Genomic DNA, 15,568 nt, shown 5'->3' with positions numbered 1-15,568 from the left:
GTATTTCAGTATTATTTTTATACTGTTACAGAAATTATTAATATTTTGAATATTTTTACAATTTCTTTTAAGTTTAAGTAATTTAATGTGCTTTTGTGATTTTTATTAGTTGGCAGTTAGGCAACCTTTCTAATTTAAGTTTTTCATTGTGTGTTTATACTCTAATAGTTTTAGTTAATAGTAACATCACTGGTGTATGTATGTGTTTTAATCAACATCAAGGTGAATGAAAGAAGGTGATGAAAGAATTCAAATTTTTTGGGGTAAGTTATCATGTAAAGGGGCAGTTCACCCAAAAAAGAAAATTCTGTCATCATCTACTCACCCTCATGTTGTTTTAAACCTGTATGAGTTGCTTTCTTAGGTTGAACATAAAAAAGATTTTGAAGATTGCTGGTAATAAAACAGTTGGTGTTCGGTCCCAGTTTATATTAGGTGGACTTAACTACTATGTACTTACATAAAAAATAAGTACAATGTACTTATTGTGTTCATATTGTATTGTAAAACACTTTTGCTGCTATTGAGGTGGGATGGGGTAAAGTTAGGGAGAGGGTTGGAGGCATGGGTAAGTTTAAGGTTGGGTTAAGGTAAAGTATGGGTCAGCGTGTAATTATAAATGTAATTACAGAAATTAAATACAGATGTAATTACATGTAGTTTTTTATAAATATGAGTACATATGTAAAAACATGTATGTACACAATAAGTACATTGTACTAAATTCTTAATTAAAATGTAAGTACATAGTAGTTAAGGCCACTTAATATAAAGTGGGTCCATCCCTTTAAGAGCCGGGTTTATACAGGTCAATATTCATCAATATGTTTTTGATCGTAAACATAGTTGTTGTCTTTCAGCTGTCCCAGAAAGCCAAAGAGATCTACAATCGTTTCCTTTCAAGTAAAGCTACCACGCCGGTGAACATCGATAGTCAAGCTCAGCTTGCTGACGACGTCCTGACAGCTCCACAGCCTAACATGTTCAAACAGCCACAGCTGCAGGTCGATAAACTCCCACATTCACATAGCAGTCGCCATTGTGTGACTAAGCAAACCTAACCTTCATTAAACCTTGACTCATGCCTGCAGATCTTTAACCTGATGAAGATGGACAGTTACGCTCGGTTCCTGAAGTCCACTCTCTATCAGGAGTGCATGCTGGCTGAGGTAGAGGCTCGACCTCTCCCTGACCCCTGCCCGATTCCCTGTAGCCCCGCCCCCTCCAAGCACAGCCTCAACTCTGACCGTTCCACTTTCTCCACACCTAAGAAGGTACTAATCTCACTACAGCAGCAATATCTCAAGAAAGCTTTGTGGCAGATAAATTATGAGTAACATAATAAATGCTTTTGGTTTTTGTTTACACCTGTTTTTTATAAGTTGTCTATAGTTGCAGAACAACATTATGATTTGCTGTGTTAATATAGAGCCCAGCTGTTTCAAATGACATGATTTTAATGTAATTAATTTATTTTGTTATTAAAAATTATAATTGCTACATCAGTTTTTTAGATTAAATAATCAAACCATAACAATATCAAAATATTAATAAAAAAAAAATTATAAATACTATAAATACTACAAATATTTTTAGACTTAAATAATATACTGCAGTTTACATAATAATAATAATAATATAAAACAATGCTGTAAAGTTTTGACATTACTGCCCACTGCTTAATTCCATGCTAGCTGTACAGAATACATTTAATGGACTCAATGTATGCTGAGATTTCCTATAGCTTTAGCCTGATTTACTGCTATAGTATTCTGTCTGATTGTGTCATGTTGTGTTACAGGAAAATAGGAGACCCAAAACAGGCAGGTCAAGTGATGACCTCAGAGAGAAAACCTCTGATAAGAAAAACGGCTTCTTTTCCTGGTACAGATATCCAAGTATTGGGAAAGGACAGAAGAAAAGAGACGCCCCCGATTTACCTTACAGTGAGTCTCAAAACAGTATCTCATCAGCAATTATTTAACCTCCTGTATATATAAGATCAACTACTTCTATAGATCTGACCCTGTCTGCTGTTGATTTTTCTTAATGAGCTGATGGTGTTTAAGACGTGTAAACACTATACAGAGTGTTCTTTCAACACGAAATGATCATAAACAAACAATTTAACAAAACTTGATCAACCTTGAGTGACACCCTTGTTTCTTCAGTGTTCACACATCTGTGTGTTTCCTAGCTTCTGTGGGGTTGATTTTTATGTTTCAGTTTTTATTGCATAAATTAGTTGTGTCATTTATGTCCACACCAACCAACATTTTTGTCAGCGTCCATCCATAGTTGAAGAATCGCTCTTTTGTTTGACATCAAAAGCATAGAACTATTTCCTTCATTTAAATGTAGTGAATACATGTGACAGCTTTTCTTACAATATGTTTATTTTTGGTAAATATTTTTTTGTACGCTGTAAACATATGAAACCAGTTTAATGTATGCTAATATGTGATATGTGACATCTGCCATGTTTTGATTGGTTATCCATATGTATGGACAGACTGTAATGGGCGGAGGGGGTCTCAGGGCTCTCTGTCTTCTGGTGCGAGTCAAGAGCTCAACACTTGGTCTTCCGGAGGAAAGAATGAGGTAAGAGGATTGGGAGTTTGGGAGTGCACCATTTAGGACACTAGAGAGTTACAACAGTACTTAGACATGAGGTATGCAAGGGGAGGGTTTTCAGCAAATCAATGGAACAGTTGTGATCATCTATTACTGAGAGTTTTACTGAGTGCTTTGTTAATGAAAATGATAAGAATATAAAAACTTTCCACATTAGTAATTTGACATAATAAAATTAACTGTTTACAGTTTTAAGGTAGCAACTTGGCACATCAAAAAACGAACAAAAAACTTTGATTGTTTTATAATATTTTGTATGTGTAAAGCAGTGTGAGCTGATAAGTTCTGGTTCTGTTTGGGAAAAGAACATAGAGCGATGTGTCAGGACGTGTACAGTAATGCTGCCTGACGGCTCCAGCTGCTCCATTCCTCTACGTCAGGGCGCCTCCATCAGACAGGTGCTGCTAGAGCTCTGTCAAAAACAGCACATCAACCTGGCTGCTGTCGACCTCTTTCTCACCGGAGGAGAGAAGGTAGAGAGACTCTGCGCAGCTTTTATAACATCTCCTTTAGTTATTCTATGAATGCTAAGAATTCTCTTTTTCCCCCCATTTTTCTCTGCGAAGCCTTTGGTGTTGGACCAAGATAGTATTACACTCAGCTCTCGAGAACTTCGTCTTGAGAAACGCACTTTGTTCAGGTACATTTAGTTATTATCATCTCTCTTTTTAACTATTCATCAGTTGAAAGTTCATGATAATCTCGAAGTATTAAATGACCCAAATATTTGCAACCAAATGTAGTTATGTTGCTTTTTATATTCAGAAGGAAATGCTCTTCAATACAAGTATGTTCTCTTCTCTCCAAGAGCACCATATGTCATAAATGTAGAAAAGTCTATCAAACAAATGCGTGCTGTGGTTGCCACTAGACTATAAATAAATCCACCCTGCATGTTATTTTCAGACTGGACCTGGTACCCATTAACAGATCCGTTGGGTTGAAAGCAAAGCCCACAAAACCTGTGACTGAGGTTCTGCGTCCTGTGGTTGCCAAGTATGGACTCCACCTTGGTGACTTGGTTGCAAGAATAGTAAGTGATTGATTGTGACCAGTTACACATATGGCTGGCATATGTTGTGTGTTTCTGCTGTGCATACTGTCAGTACAGGTCTGAATACAGTCTTAATACAAAAGAAAGTAAAATCTGATGATTTTAGATTCAATTGTTTTAATATATTATGTCAAATTTTAAACAATAGGATTTCCTGATGTGAAATGTACTGTGAATGCAGCTGGTTGGGTCTCATTGGGTGTGGAGTTATGTGGTATAACAGGAACGCTGCAGTTTTTCCCCTCTTAAACGTCAAACGTGGTCATCTGATCCAGCTTTTAGAAGTTAATGGAAGACAGCACTAAGCAAAGAGAAAAGACTGTAATGGCATGAAACAAAGCCACTTCCCAGCTCCGCAAAGCATGAAAGCTAGTTTATTTTTAGCCAGTGCTCTATGAAGCTTTTACTATATCACAGAGCACAGACGTTCAGCATTAGCCTTCAAAAGCACTGAAGAAGATCTATGTGACACATAGCTAAAACTACAGATAGGCTAAAAGCAGGTGCTAACGTTTCAGTCACATAGCCGTGTTTAATGTTTAGAGGAATGTTCTGGTTTCAAAACCAAGTTCAAAACAAGCACAAACTGTGTTGGTGGAGCAAGACATTCCAGAAGATTAAAAAGCAGAAATGTGCAGCTTGTGTTTCTGTTCAAGACGTGCTTATTTAAAATCTTCCATACAAATATTTTGTGTTTTTTCAGCTATAAAGTTATCTGAATAATCCTTAAATCAACTGGAATACTGTTTAGGGTGCATACACCTTTTGAATTACTGTAATTCTTGTAAATGAAGTTTTTACATTTAAATATGATAGTAACATCATATGGTCATGACAGGATTCGAAAAATAGCAGATTGTAGACAGACATGTCTTATTAAGAAATGTAATAAGTAGTCACATGTTAACGTGTAATGTTCAGGAGTATAAAGCATTTCGTTATGGTGTGAGAAACAGATGCAAAAGATTCAGTGCGTGAGTGAACTGTTCATGATTCAGTTTGATTGATTTTTAACTTCAGACATTATTACAAACCCGTTTGACTGGTTAGATCAAAGGAGTGATTATTTGTGACTGTAGCATCACTAGTTTTGATTCTAAACAGCTTGTAGAAAACACTAATGATGTGATCGTTGAAATATTATAACATGGCTAACATGATTATCAGGTCGATATATTGGAATCTCCTCCATCAGAGAAGGATTTATTATTAAATTTATACTGGGGAACAGCTGTTTTTAACTAGGGCTTGTGCCAAAGTGTCAGTTGATGCCCCTGATTATGGGTACTGTTTCAAAACAGTATGTATTTAATGTCCAGTGCAGTGTCTTGTCCCATAGTCTTTGTCCTATTGTGAGTGCATTACTGGACTCACTGAGAGATGCATAGAAATTATTTTCTGTGGTTAATCAAGCCTCTCTTTAGACCTTAAATTGTACTGATGTAACTGAAACAGTAAGCTGTATCTGCCATCAATCAAAATTAATTTGTAAAGTCACATTTCTAGAGCAAATAGTCTAATGTTAAATGCTTGAAATTTTGTAGAGTGGAGAGACAGAGGTTCTCGATCTTGGAGTGCCCATATCAAACCTTGATGGCCTACGAGTTGTACTGGAGAGGGCTGATCCTGCTAAAGGTGCACACACACACACACACACACACACACACACACACGTTTTATAGCACCTTTTCATATACATACTGTTTTTTTTTTACTGTACAAACTGTATATTATATCCCCTAACCCTAAACCTATCACACACAAAAAACCTTCTGCATTTTTATATATATTATATAAATAAAAAAACACTGAGGACAATCCATAGATTTGTCTTGTTTTTTTTTTATATAGTTAACCTATAACCATAACAGAACACATTTTTAGTGATACAACTTTAAATACAAAGCTTTAGAAATACAACTTTAGAAATGTTCAAATCAAAACATAACACACACATACACATATACACATGGCCCTGTGCATTATCAAGTTCTCCACTTCTCTCTGATAATATCAAGTAATTGTGTTCAGGGTCATTTTAACATTCCTTTGGGTAATTGTTTTGTTGTACTTCTCTACCAGCCAAGTCTAAAACACTCAACTCCAAAACACCAGCTGCCAAGAAAAGTCTGCCAAGAGAGGTGAGAGTGACTTCAGGAAATACAGTAGTGTGTGAGATGTCATGCCTGCTTCAATCCTCTAAATATCCAATATACTTAAACTGCAGGCATCATGCAAAAACTAAATGCATCTTAAGTTAAATAAGATTCTCTTTATGTTACTAACTCTAAGCATGCATGGATGTGGTGAGCATGAACTTGTGGTTACATGCATGACTTATGTTTGTGTTACATTTTGAGATATCAGTGTGCATTAGAAATGGCTTTGTACACTGTACAGACATGATTCCTATTTTATAAAGGGAATAAAACCTTCATGAACATGCCAGTCTATAAGACATCCAGCCCAGGATTCATTCATCATAGCTCATCATTTCTGTCTTTACTGCATTGCTAGAGAGATGAAAGTTTGGCGGGACAACCGTCGAAAGATGGTGAAGACAAGCATCCCCGGACAGCTGCATCAGAGAGGAAGAAAGGGAAAAAGAATCATATAGATGAAGCAGAGGGTACATATTACACACTTATCTCTGACTTTTTATTGTTTTATTTTTCCATTGTTTTCTGTCAAAAAGGACTTAATTCATACTTAACACCTGTTAAAATCTAGTAAATTAAGAAAGTTTTAGCTTAAAAAGTTTTCATTCTTTGAAATGATTTGATATTTTCCAATGTTATTTCAGTATTATTTATAAAGTATTCAAGCATTTATTAATATTTTATTTTTTAAATATACATTTTAATGTTATATTTGTTTTTGTTTTAATTTTTTTTGTACGATTATTTAATTTTGTGAGTCCCCCCCCCCCATTTAAATTGTTTAATTACAATGAAAGTTTATAGTTTTGTGAATTTTTGGAATGAAAGCTCAAAAAGATTCAGATTTATTTTCATATTCGCCTTTGCTCATATTTACCAAGGCTTCCAATATCAGTGCATGGCACTATATATATATATTATAATCATATAATATATAATATATATTTTTATTAATTTATTATTATACTTTATTATTTTATTTGTTATATTCTTTTTCACAAAAACAGTTTTTATAGTTTTAGGTTTTGCTAATAATAAGAACATTTTATATACCCTAATTATTGTTGAAATACTCTTCTTTTCTAGAATTCTTCGAGTTACTGAGTCGTGCTCAGAGCAGTCGTGTTGACGACCAGAGAGGCTTGTTGAGAAAAGAAGACCTGGTGCTTCCAGACTTTCTTCGTGTGAACCCTGATCCCAAACCCCAACCCCCTGCCTGCTCAACCCCCACCTCCCATAAACCCGGCCACACCACCACCACAACCCCCCAGCCTCCTAAACCCAGCACCTCAAACGGACACCCCCGTGCACCCAGCCCTGACTCGCCCCCTTTCACCGCCCCTCTCTCCCCCATCCTGCACTCCTCTGGTCCGCAGGGTCAGGATGAGGATGGGCTGGGTGACCTGACTCTTGTGGGGGAGGGTGAAATCAGCAGCCCTAACTCTACTCTGCTTCCGTCTCCGCCGAACTCTCCGCCCCCTTATGAAGGCAGTCTACCTGAGGCCAACTTCACTCCTCCGCCATGCTTACACAGGCATCTCAGCCCAGGTATTCCTCCCCGCTGACTAGCTGTGAGTGTGGCAGTGTGTGTGTGTGCGGTGTGTGGCATGTTTGAATGGATTCATGCAATGATAAAAACACACATCCCAAATTCACCTGACATACACTTGATAGTATTGATCTCACTAGTGTCAACTTAATATTTATACACATGCATTATCATTCAAAAGTTTGGGGTCGGTAACATTAAGATGTTTCTTATGCTCAAAAGGTTACATTTATTTATTTAAAAATGTAGGAAAAACAGTAATACTGTGAAATATTATCACAATTAAAAATAACTTTCTTATTATTATTATAATGTTGAAAACAGTTTATATTTTGTGGAAAGCGTGATACTTTTTCAGGATTCTTTACTGAATAGAACTTTTAAAAGAACAGCGTTTATTTGAAAAAGAAATGTTTTGCAACATTATAAATACATTTTATTGTCACATTAGATCAGTTTAAATTTATGTTTACTTGCTGAATAATTATTACTTTTGTAATCATACTGACACAACATTTTTGAATGATGATGTAGCTGTGCTTGAAATTGAATGCTAGTTTACTGCACATGTGCTATAAACTACATATGCAACCGTATGTACTATAAACTGCCTGATGTTAAAGAAAAGTATGTGAAACAATATGGAGTATGCACTAATAAACATCTTTACATTACATTATTACATTTGGATCATTGCCAGTTTCTCTGTACTGTAGACTATTCAATTAAAAAGGCATTAATTTGTCTTACTTGTTTTGACGCATCCTTATGAAAATAAGACACACTCTAGATCATGTTGTAATCTGAAAGTGTTCACATGGGTGTATCACGACTGTGTTGTAAATAATCATTTACAAATCTCTCATATTCCTTGTTTGTTCATTTTTGACATTTCCTTTTGATACGAACTGTGCCAATGTGTCTCTCCCCATCTAATCATTGCCTAGAGTGCGATTCAACAATGCTGAATGTGAGATGTTCAGTATTACAGTATTTCACAATACACTTTGTAAACACCTTAAGATTGAAGCTGTACACTATGTTCTCAAACAGTCGCATTGTTGATTTGCTTGCCACCCTGTTTCCTTTGTAGTGATCATGTTGATTCTGTCAATCTGATTAGATCTAATAAATGTTAGCAAAATCAGTCTAGACTTGCCTGTGATCTTGTTTGTCATCCTTTTACTTTCCTAGTGTTGTCATGTTTCTTTATGCTCCTTTCCTTACTTTACTTTACTGCATCTGAACTTTTTTCATTCGTGATAGCCTTGATTGCATTTGAAAAACATACTGGAACTTGTTGTTCCAGACCTGAAATAACTCTGAAACCTCAAAGCATGTTTTTGCACAAAAAAAAATATCTTTCCAACTTACTGGGACTTTTAAGTTAAGACGACTGCATGAAATCTCAAGCAACTTCACAAATATTTTATGAAGACACCATCCTAAAAGACTGTGCGTGCTGAGTATTTACCAATGAGGACATACTGCCACCTTGTGGTTGCATAGTCATTATCAAAGTGGCGTTGCTCACAGTCAGAGTAACAATCAACAGTGAACATTTTTACTATTCATTAGTGTTATATTATTCAAAACAATTGCCTACAACATGCTGTCTCATAATCAAAATGAACTTCATCATCAATGTGTTCACCGCCTAAAATATTTATCCAGTATTCTAAAACATTTCCATGTTCAGACTTGAACAAGGATGTGATAATCATATCAATAAATCAAGAAGTAATTTGTAACTTGACTTTCATTTACCAATGAACCAAAGCAGATTCTGGCTCCCAATTCCCACATATTCCCACACATCTGTATTTTCTGTATTTCTTTATATGTTCTGTACTGACTTGTTTGCAAACTTTTCTCCAGGTTCTGAAGAAGGAAACGCATGCACTTCAGCTGTCAACACCCACCCCTCTTCAGCAGCCAAAGTGCTGGACAAGGGGGTCACTCTGGAGGACAGCTTCGAGGGTTACGCAGCTGAGCTTCGCCAGTGCCAGACCAAAATGAAAAATGGCATTTACCCCTCCACAGAAGCGCCCCGTCCCCTCAGCGGGGTGCTGGAAGTCAACGAGAGCGACACAGTGCAATACAAAGCAACGTTTGTCTGAAGGAAGCTGCTTGCTGGGCATTTTCAAAGACTGATATGGAGCCAAATTGTGTATGTGGAAAATATTGTGAATGTTAATAATGTTAATAACCTAAGATTGAAAGGGTTATTTGTTTAAATGTAACTTTAGATCGTTCTTTATTTAATGATAATGATAAAAAGAAAAACTCTGTTCAGTGTTAGATTGGGATCATAGTGCACATCAGAATATCAGTGTAACAAGCTGGGAAGTTGTAGTGGGAGGTAAAAGTTAAATGATTTCAGTAGTTATAGTAGAATCTAGTCCATCAAGGTACATTAATTCCTTTACATGGAATATTTTTTTAAGGCTGTCTTGTACTGTAATTTTGGAAAAATAAACACATCTAGTCTTATGTTAAAAACATTAAGTTTTAAAAAACACAAACGAATCAGTTATTATTAAAAATGCATTTAATTGTATGTTTTTTTTTGTCATCTGTTTTGTTCTAACTGTGGGGCTCTGTGTTTTACTGTGACTATTTTTAAGTATTTGTTGTCATTGAGGTACATTTATACTTCAAAGGGGAACCTTTAGGAGAAAGAGCAAGAGCATGCCAAATTACATATATACATATTTGCTGAAAAGTTCACATCAAAGAACAACTGAAAATTGGGAAAAGATCCAACAACAGAGTAAAATGAAGCAAACCAATAGCAAGTGAGACGTGGTTGTACAGTAAGTCTAAAACACGGTTAAAGACTGACATCTAGTGCCCATTATACAAGACAGAATTTATCCTGCCTGAAAAAAATCTTCTTTTCCTTTCCAACCTATATATATATATTGTATATATAGAGAAAATCACTATTAAAGTTGCCCAAATAAAGTTCTTGGCAGTGCATATGACTAATCAATAATTAAGTTTTGATATATTTATTGTAGGGAATTTATGTATCCTTGGCTATTGCTATAAATATACCTGTGCTACTTATGAAAGCGTACATCTATCTATCTATCTGTCTGTCTGTCTGTCTTTCTGTCTGTCTGTCTGTCTGTCTGTCCGTCTGTCTGTGGCAGCTACAGGATGGCTCTGTAGGGGGCGCTGTTTATTTTTTGTCAACTTCCGAAGTGGGAGGAAGTTCTTCAGGTGTTCTGTGGTGTCTGCTGTATCCTCAGTGTCCATCGCTTTCAAAACACTGTCCCATCCCATCTGCGTCGAGTGCCTGTGCTCAGCATGAACCGAAAGAGAAACCACTGCTACGTGGAAACAGGGCCGTCCTCGGAGTCCCATGCCGCCTTTATGGACAACGCGGGGTCCTTCAGCCGAGACGAGGAGGATTTCTCCGAGCTCGAGCCCGACGAGCAGCTGGTGTGCTCGGTGACCGAGATCACGGAGCACCTGGGCAGGAACATCACGGTGGTGCTGGAGTCCGCACTGTCCGAGATACGCAAGCTGGTCAGCGTCCGGATCAGAGTCCTGAAGATGGAGCTCCGCGAGAAAACCGACGAGATCGAGCTGCTCAAAGCCAAGCTGGAGTCCACGGAGAAGGACGGGAGGGGGTCTAGCTCCAGCAGCCTGGACTTCAGGAAAGCAGAGCATCAACCGGGCCAGAAACACGGCGCCGACCCGAAGAAAACCAAACCCGGGACGCCCGTGGTGAAGAAGGAGAACATCAACGCGATCTGCGACTATCTGATGAAGGATAAGAACCAGCGCGGTGCTGCTGAACTGGAGAGCGACCACAGCAACCAGGCCTTTGGGTCCGAGTCGCAGCCGCACGCGTCTCTGAGCCTGTGGACGTACAGCGGAGCCGCAGACACCGACACCGACGCTGACACGGACATCTTCAGCATGCTGCCGTCCGCCAGCAAGCGCATGTACGACTATGAGTGGATTTCAGGAGTCGAGCTCAACTCTGCTGATTTTAAAGGTACTGCTTAATCGTATAACCTAGAGTGTTGTAGACACGGACTGTAATATTCATGCATTTATTACATAATGCATATTGTGTATTAGACGAGTATAGCTGTTTAACGTATGCATGCACTGTAGCATGTATATAGTGTGCATGCCATGCATTGCAATATGTATATAGATGCATATTTTATTCTTGTATCGTGGTATACGTTTTCTTATTAGTATGTGTCTAGTTGATTATAGTATGCATGTGGTTGATTATAATATGCATGCATGGTGTCTTATATGTTTGCATATATTGTATAGTCTGCATGTGTTGTATATAGATGAATGCAGTTGTGTAAAATATGCATGTGTATAGTTTGAATGCTTTCTTTGTAGTATATATGTAGTTGCATATAGTATGCAGGTGATATGCATGCATTACATGCGTGTTTGTAGTATGCATTAATTAACGTATGTATACATTTAATACATTACATGCATTATAAAATATATAGATGCATATACTTCTAAAAATGATGCGCTCAGTGCAGTATTTGTTTATATAGCTGCATATAGCATTAATGTATCCTGGTATAATTTTTTTTTTTTTTGTATGTGTCTAGTTGATTATAGTATTCATGTGGTTGCATATAATATGCATGCACTTTGTCTTATATGTTTGCATATAGTGTACAGTCTGCATGTGTTGTATATAGATAAATGCAGTTGTGTAAAATATGCATGTGTATAGATTGAATACTTTGTAGTTTATATGAAGTTGCATATAGTATGCATTTGATATGCAAGCATCACATGCATGTTTATAGAATGCATTAATTGACGTATGCATACATTTAATATCACATGCATTATAAAATATATAGATGCATAAACTTCTATAAAGGATGCACTCATTGCAGTATGTATATAGATGCATACAGCATTAATGTATTGTGTACACATTTACATACAGCATACAATCTTAATATGTTTAATTGCATATTGTTTGCTTATATTTGCCCATAGGATGCATGTATTGTGGTATTCATGCATACATGTTTTATGTTGCTGTTGTTGCTGCAATATGTTATGTAATATTTTCACATTTCACAAGTGCTTGTCAGATTTAAGCACACTATTTTTTTTTTTGCCTTGCTTCACTTATACATTTAATTTATCGTTATAATGACTGCTGCTAAAAAATCTGAATAACCCAGTTGCATTAATCCTCTGCTTCTTTAGGTGATACTGAAACAAAATGTGAAGATGTTCCAACTGTGGATGACGAGGATGAAACCGAAGACTCTGAAGGAGGAAGAGGAAGTCTGAGGTCAGTGTCTGACCATTTCCCCCTGGACACTCAGGGTTCCCCGCGGGAAGACAGGAGCAGCCCGGTGGAGGACAGTATGGAGAGAATGGAGCCAGGTTTGTGTTTTTAAAGAAAGAGAATGTTTTGGTTTCAATGCGAAATCTGCGTGAATGCAGCTGGGAAGCATTATCTGTTGTGCACCTCTGACACCACTATTTAATTATTTTTCTATTTAAATATATATTAAAATGTAATTTATTCCTGTGATGGCAAGGCTGAATTTCCAGCATCTTTACTCCAGTCTCCAGTGACACATGATCCTTCAGAAATCATTCTAATATGCTGAGTTGGTGCTCAAGAAATATTACAAATATATAAAAAAATATTTTCTTAGAAAACATACTACATATTTTTCATAATTCTTTGATGAAACTAAAGTCAGATAGAGCAGCATTTATTTGAAATAGTAATTTATCATTTGAATGCATCCTTGCGAAATAAATAAAATCTAAAAACAATTATCCCTAAACATTTAAACTAGTGTGTATGTTAATCAGTCACAATGCATTGTATAAAAATATGAATACAATGAACTTTATCTTTTGTCTTCTTTTTCACATAATTTTTTGGAAATATTCACTGACTGTTCCCTGTTTCCAGGTCAGCAGTTCTCCTCTCACACCTTCATCTGCCCCTTCTGTGGAACTCTTTGCCCTGACTCCTCTTTCCTGGAGGAGCACATCAAGCTCATGCATCACGGTGAGAGCACTCTGCAGTCGGCCCCGGGTGGTCCTTCCTCTCGTGGGGAGAGTGACTCGGGTGAGGCGGGCCGAGCTCTGGGAGGCACAGAAAGACCTGTTGGCCGGGGTGCACGGGAGAAGAAAGTGGAGGGTGGATATGAGTGTGGCGACTGCGGGCGTCATTTCAACTATCTGGGCAACCTACGGCAGCACCAGCGCATCCACACCGGCGAGAAACCCTTCGTTTGCCCTGAGTGCGGAGAGCGTTTCCGGCACGCCGCGCGCCTGAAGAGCCACCGCCTCAGCCACAGCGGAGCCCAGAGCCCCTTCCCCTGCCCCCAGTGCGGAAAGGGCTTCCCAGTGCTGTCCGGACTGAAACGGCACCAGCGTGTGCACACGGGAGAGAGTCCCTACGCTTGTCCCCAGTGCGGACGCAGATTTAAAGAGCTGGGCAACTTATACACACACATGCGCATTCACAGCGGCGCTACGCCCTACTCTTGCTACCAGTGTGGGCGGAGCTTCAGGCACCTGGGCACATATAAGAGTCATCGCTGTATGCCGGCTACCCAGTTAGCCAGTGGCCACAGTCCGGCATGGGCGCAGGAAGACAAGGTGCAAACTGGGTAACAGCCGCGAGACACGTGTGTACAAAAAATGGTATGTTACTTTCTCGACTGCTGGTTCGGGATCCAAGTCCGAGAAAGGAGCTCGGCCGATGAGAGATTTGAGAGAGAGAGAGGACGTTATGACTAAAAAACAACATCAGGTTTCATCATAAATATAAAGCTGTGTATGAATAAGGATATCTTTTTCATTCACAATAGTTAACGACATCTTTAACGGTAACTTGCTGCTTGTTAAAACATTGTGCAACCATTTCTTCCAGCGTCAAACATAGAAGGTGTTTGAGTGTCCATATACAGTATTTCAAGACTGCACTGATGTGTTTTAATTGTTCTTTTTATTCTGACTTTTTTTCTACAAAGTGTTTCTGACTCTGTTTAGAAGCAGATAGCCGGGCCCCAGGGCCAGATTAACAGTGAAATATGCCTTATAAAAAACTAATTCAACAATAGCGAGTCTTGTAAGTTAAATAATTATACATTAATCATGATTCAACATGACATTCCCTCTTCCATCTGTAATTTGTCAAATATGCAAATCAAACTGACTTCAAAAACTTGACATGACATTGATTGGATGTAACGTGAACGTCAAAAAATATAATGGCATCATATACATTAAAGCAATGTCAGTGTGCGATTAATTTACTGTTTTTACCCAGTTACCAATGAAAGAAACTGCCATCCAAACTGAGTTTATAATGATGTTACAGCATTTTGATCAAGTCTTGACTAATATTTGATGTCCGATTGATATCAAGGTGCCAGCTGGGATGGTACTTCAAAGAATACCTTTGCATGCATCCAAACCAAATCAAGTTTGATCATAAATGCCTGAGAAAATTTATGAGATAAAACAAGGAATATTATTTGATACATTTGCAAGTTACATTCAAATCGCTAAGTGTTATTAGGGTTGCCGAGCATACGACTAATGTAATCCATTTTTAATATAATTGAAAGTTGGTTCAAAATCATGATCAACTGCACTGCAATGTTACATTTCATCCCTGTAGTATCGTTTTGAGTGTGAGTGCTGCCATCGTGTGGAGGACTTATGTCACTGCACCACCGGGACAGTCAGCGTATGTGTGTGTTTTCAGTTTAAATATGTGATCGCACTATTAACACCTTATTTATTTATATCAGTGAATTTGTTTATATATGTCTGCCTGTATTTTAACATCTTATAAGTTTGGAAAAATATACCCGAATGGGGTGGAAAAATGGATTTAGAAAAGATGTGTCATTCAGAAATGGACCTGGACGCACTTGATGGAAATGACTGTATGAAGTTAATTATGTGTTGGAAATACAAGCAATCCATCAGATTTATTTTAAGACTTTCTCATAGCAGTGATCTTGAAATAGCTTGAATATAACAGATTAAATAGCACAAAAAAAGGTACAATTTGTCATGTCTCGGTAATAACTTTGAATGATCTGTACGAGTCGAACTGTACTGAAAAAAACTGTAACTAATAAATACTCTTAGGATATGATTCAAGTTGTT

At 37.6% G+C, this 15,568-nt stretch overlaps 2 protein-coding genes across 5 annotated transcripts in view; both read left to right on the top strand.

The window, feature by feature from the left end:
• Positions 1–9,954, top strand: part of rgs12a (regulator of G protein signaling 12a) — a 33,073-nt gene extending 23,119 nt beyond the window's left edge. For 2 of the 4 annotated variants that reach the window (XM_026266609.1, XM_026266613.1), the window contains 12 exons: positions 861–1,004; positions 1,092–1,274; positions 1,802–1,946; positions 2,513–2,601; positions 2,901–3,107; positions 3,201–3,274; positions 3,541–3,667; positions 5,233–5,323; positions 5,771–5,829; positions 6,206–6,317; positions 6,934–7,395; positions 9,275–9,954. In XM_026266609.1, coding sequence (XP_026122394.1) covers positions 861–1,004; positions 1,092–1,274; positions 1,802–1,946; positions 2,513–2,601; positions 2,901–3,107; positions 3,201–3,274; positions 3,541–3,667; positions 5,233–5,323; positions 5,771–5,829; positions 6,206–6,317; positions 6,934–7,395; positions 9,275–9,516 — 1,935 coding nt within the window. In that variant the 3' untranslated portion in view covers positions 9,517–9,954. The remainder of the gene's footprint in view (positions 1–860; positions 1,005–1,091; positions 1,275–1,801; positions 1,947–2,512; positions 2,602–2,900; positions 3,108–3,200; positions 3,275–3,540; positions 3,668–5,232; positions 5,324–5,770; positions 5,830–6,205; positions 6,318–6,933; positions 7,396–9,274) is intronic. The other 2 variants (XM_026266611.1, XM_026266610.1) reach the window with 2 other exon arrangements.
• Positions 9,955–10,087: 133 nt separating this feature from the next.
• On the top strand, positions 10,088–15,557 carry LOC113105522 (zinc finger protein 16-like). Its single transcript, XM_026266616.1, has 3 exons — positions 10,088–11,408; positions 12,623–12,805; positions 13,350–15,557. The coding sequence occupies exons 1-3, from the start codon at positions 10,712–10,714 to the stop codon at positions 14,057–14,059; spliced, it is 1,590 nt and encodes a 529-aa protein (XP_026122401.1). The 5' UTR covers positions 10,088–10,711; the 3' UTR covers positions 14,060–15,557.
• Positions 15,558–15,568: the final 11 nt, after the last annotated feature.

This window comes from Carassius auratus, chromosome 7 (assembly GCF_003368295.1).
Source record: "Carassius auratus strain Wakin chromosome 7, ASM336829v1, whole genome shotgun sequence".
In the NCBI taxonomy this organism is placed as follows: Eukaryota; Metazoa; Chordata; class Actinopteri; order Cypriniformes; family Cyprinidae; genus Carassius; species Carassius auratus.
This window is presented reverse-complemented; position numbering and strand designations above follow the sequence as displayed.

Excerpts from the sequence above, each read along its gene's own strand:
- LOC113105522 (XM_026266616.1), top strand. The coding sequence starts at position 10,712 with ATGAACCGAAAGAGAAACCACTGCTACGTGGAAACAGGGCCGTCCTCG. Across the intron at positions 11,409-12,622 it reads CAACTCTGCTGATTTTAAAG|GTGATACTGAAACAAAATGT; the intron begins GTACTGCTTAAT and ends CTGCTTCTTTAG. Across the intron at positions 12,806-13,349 it reads TATGGAGAGAATGGAGCCAG|GTCAGCAGTTCTCCTCTCAC; the intron begins GTTTGTGTTTTT and ends CCCTGTTTCCAG.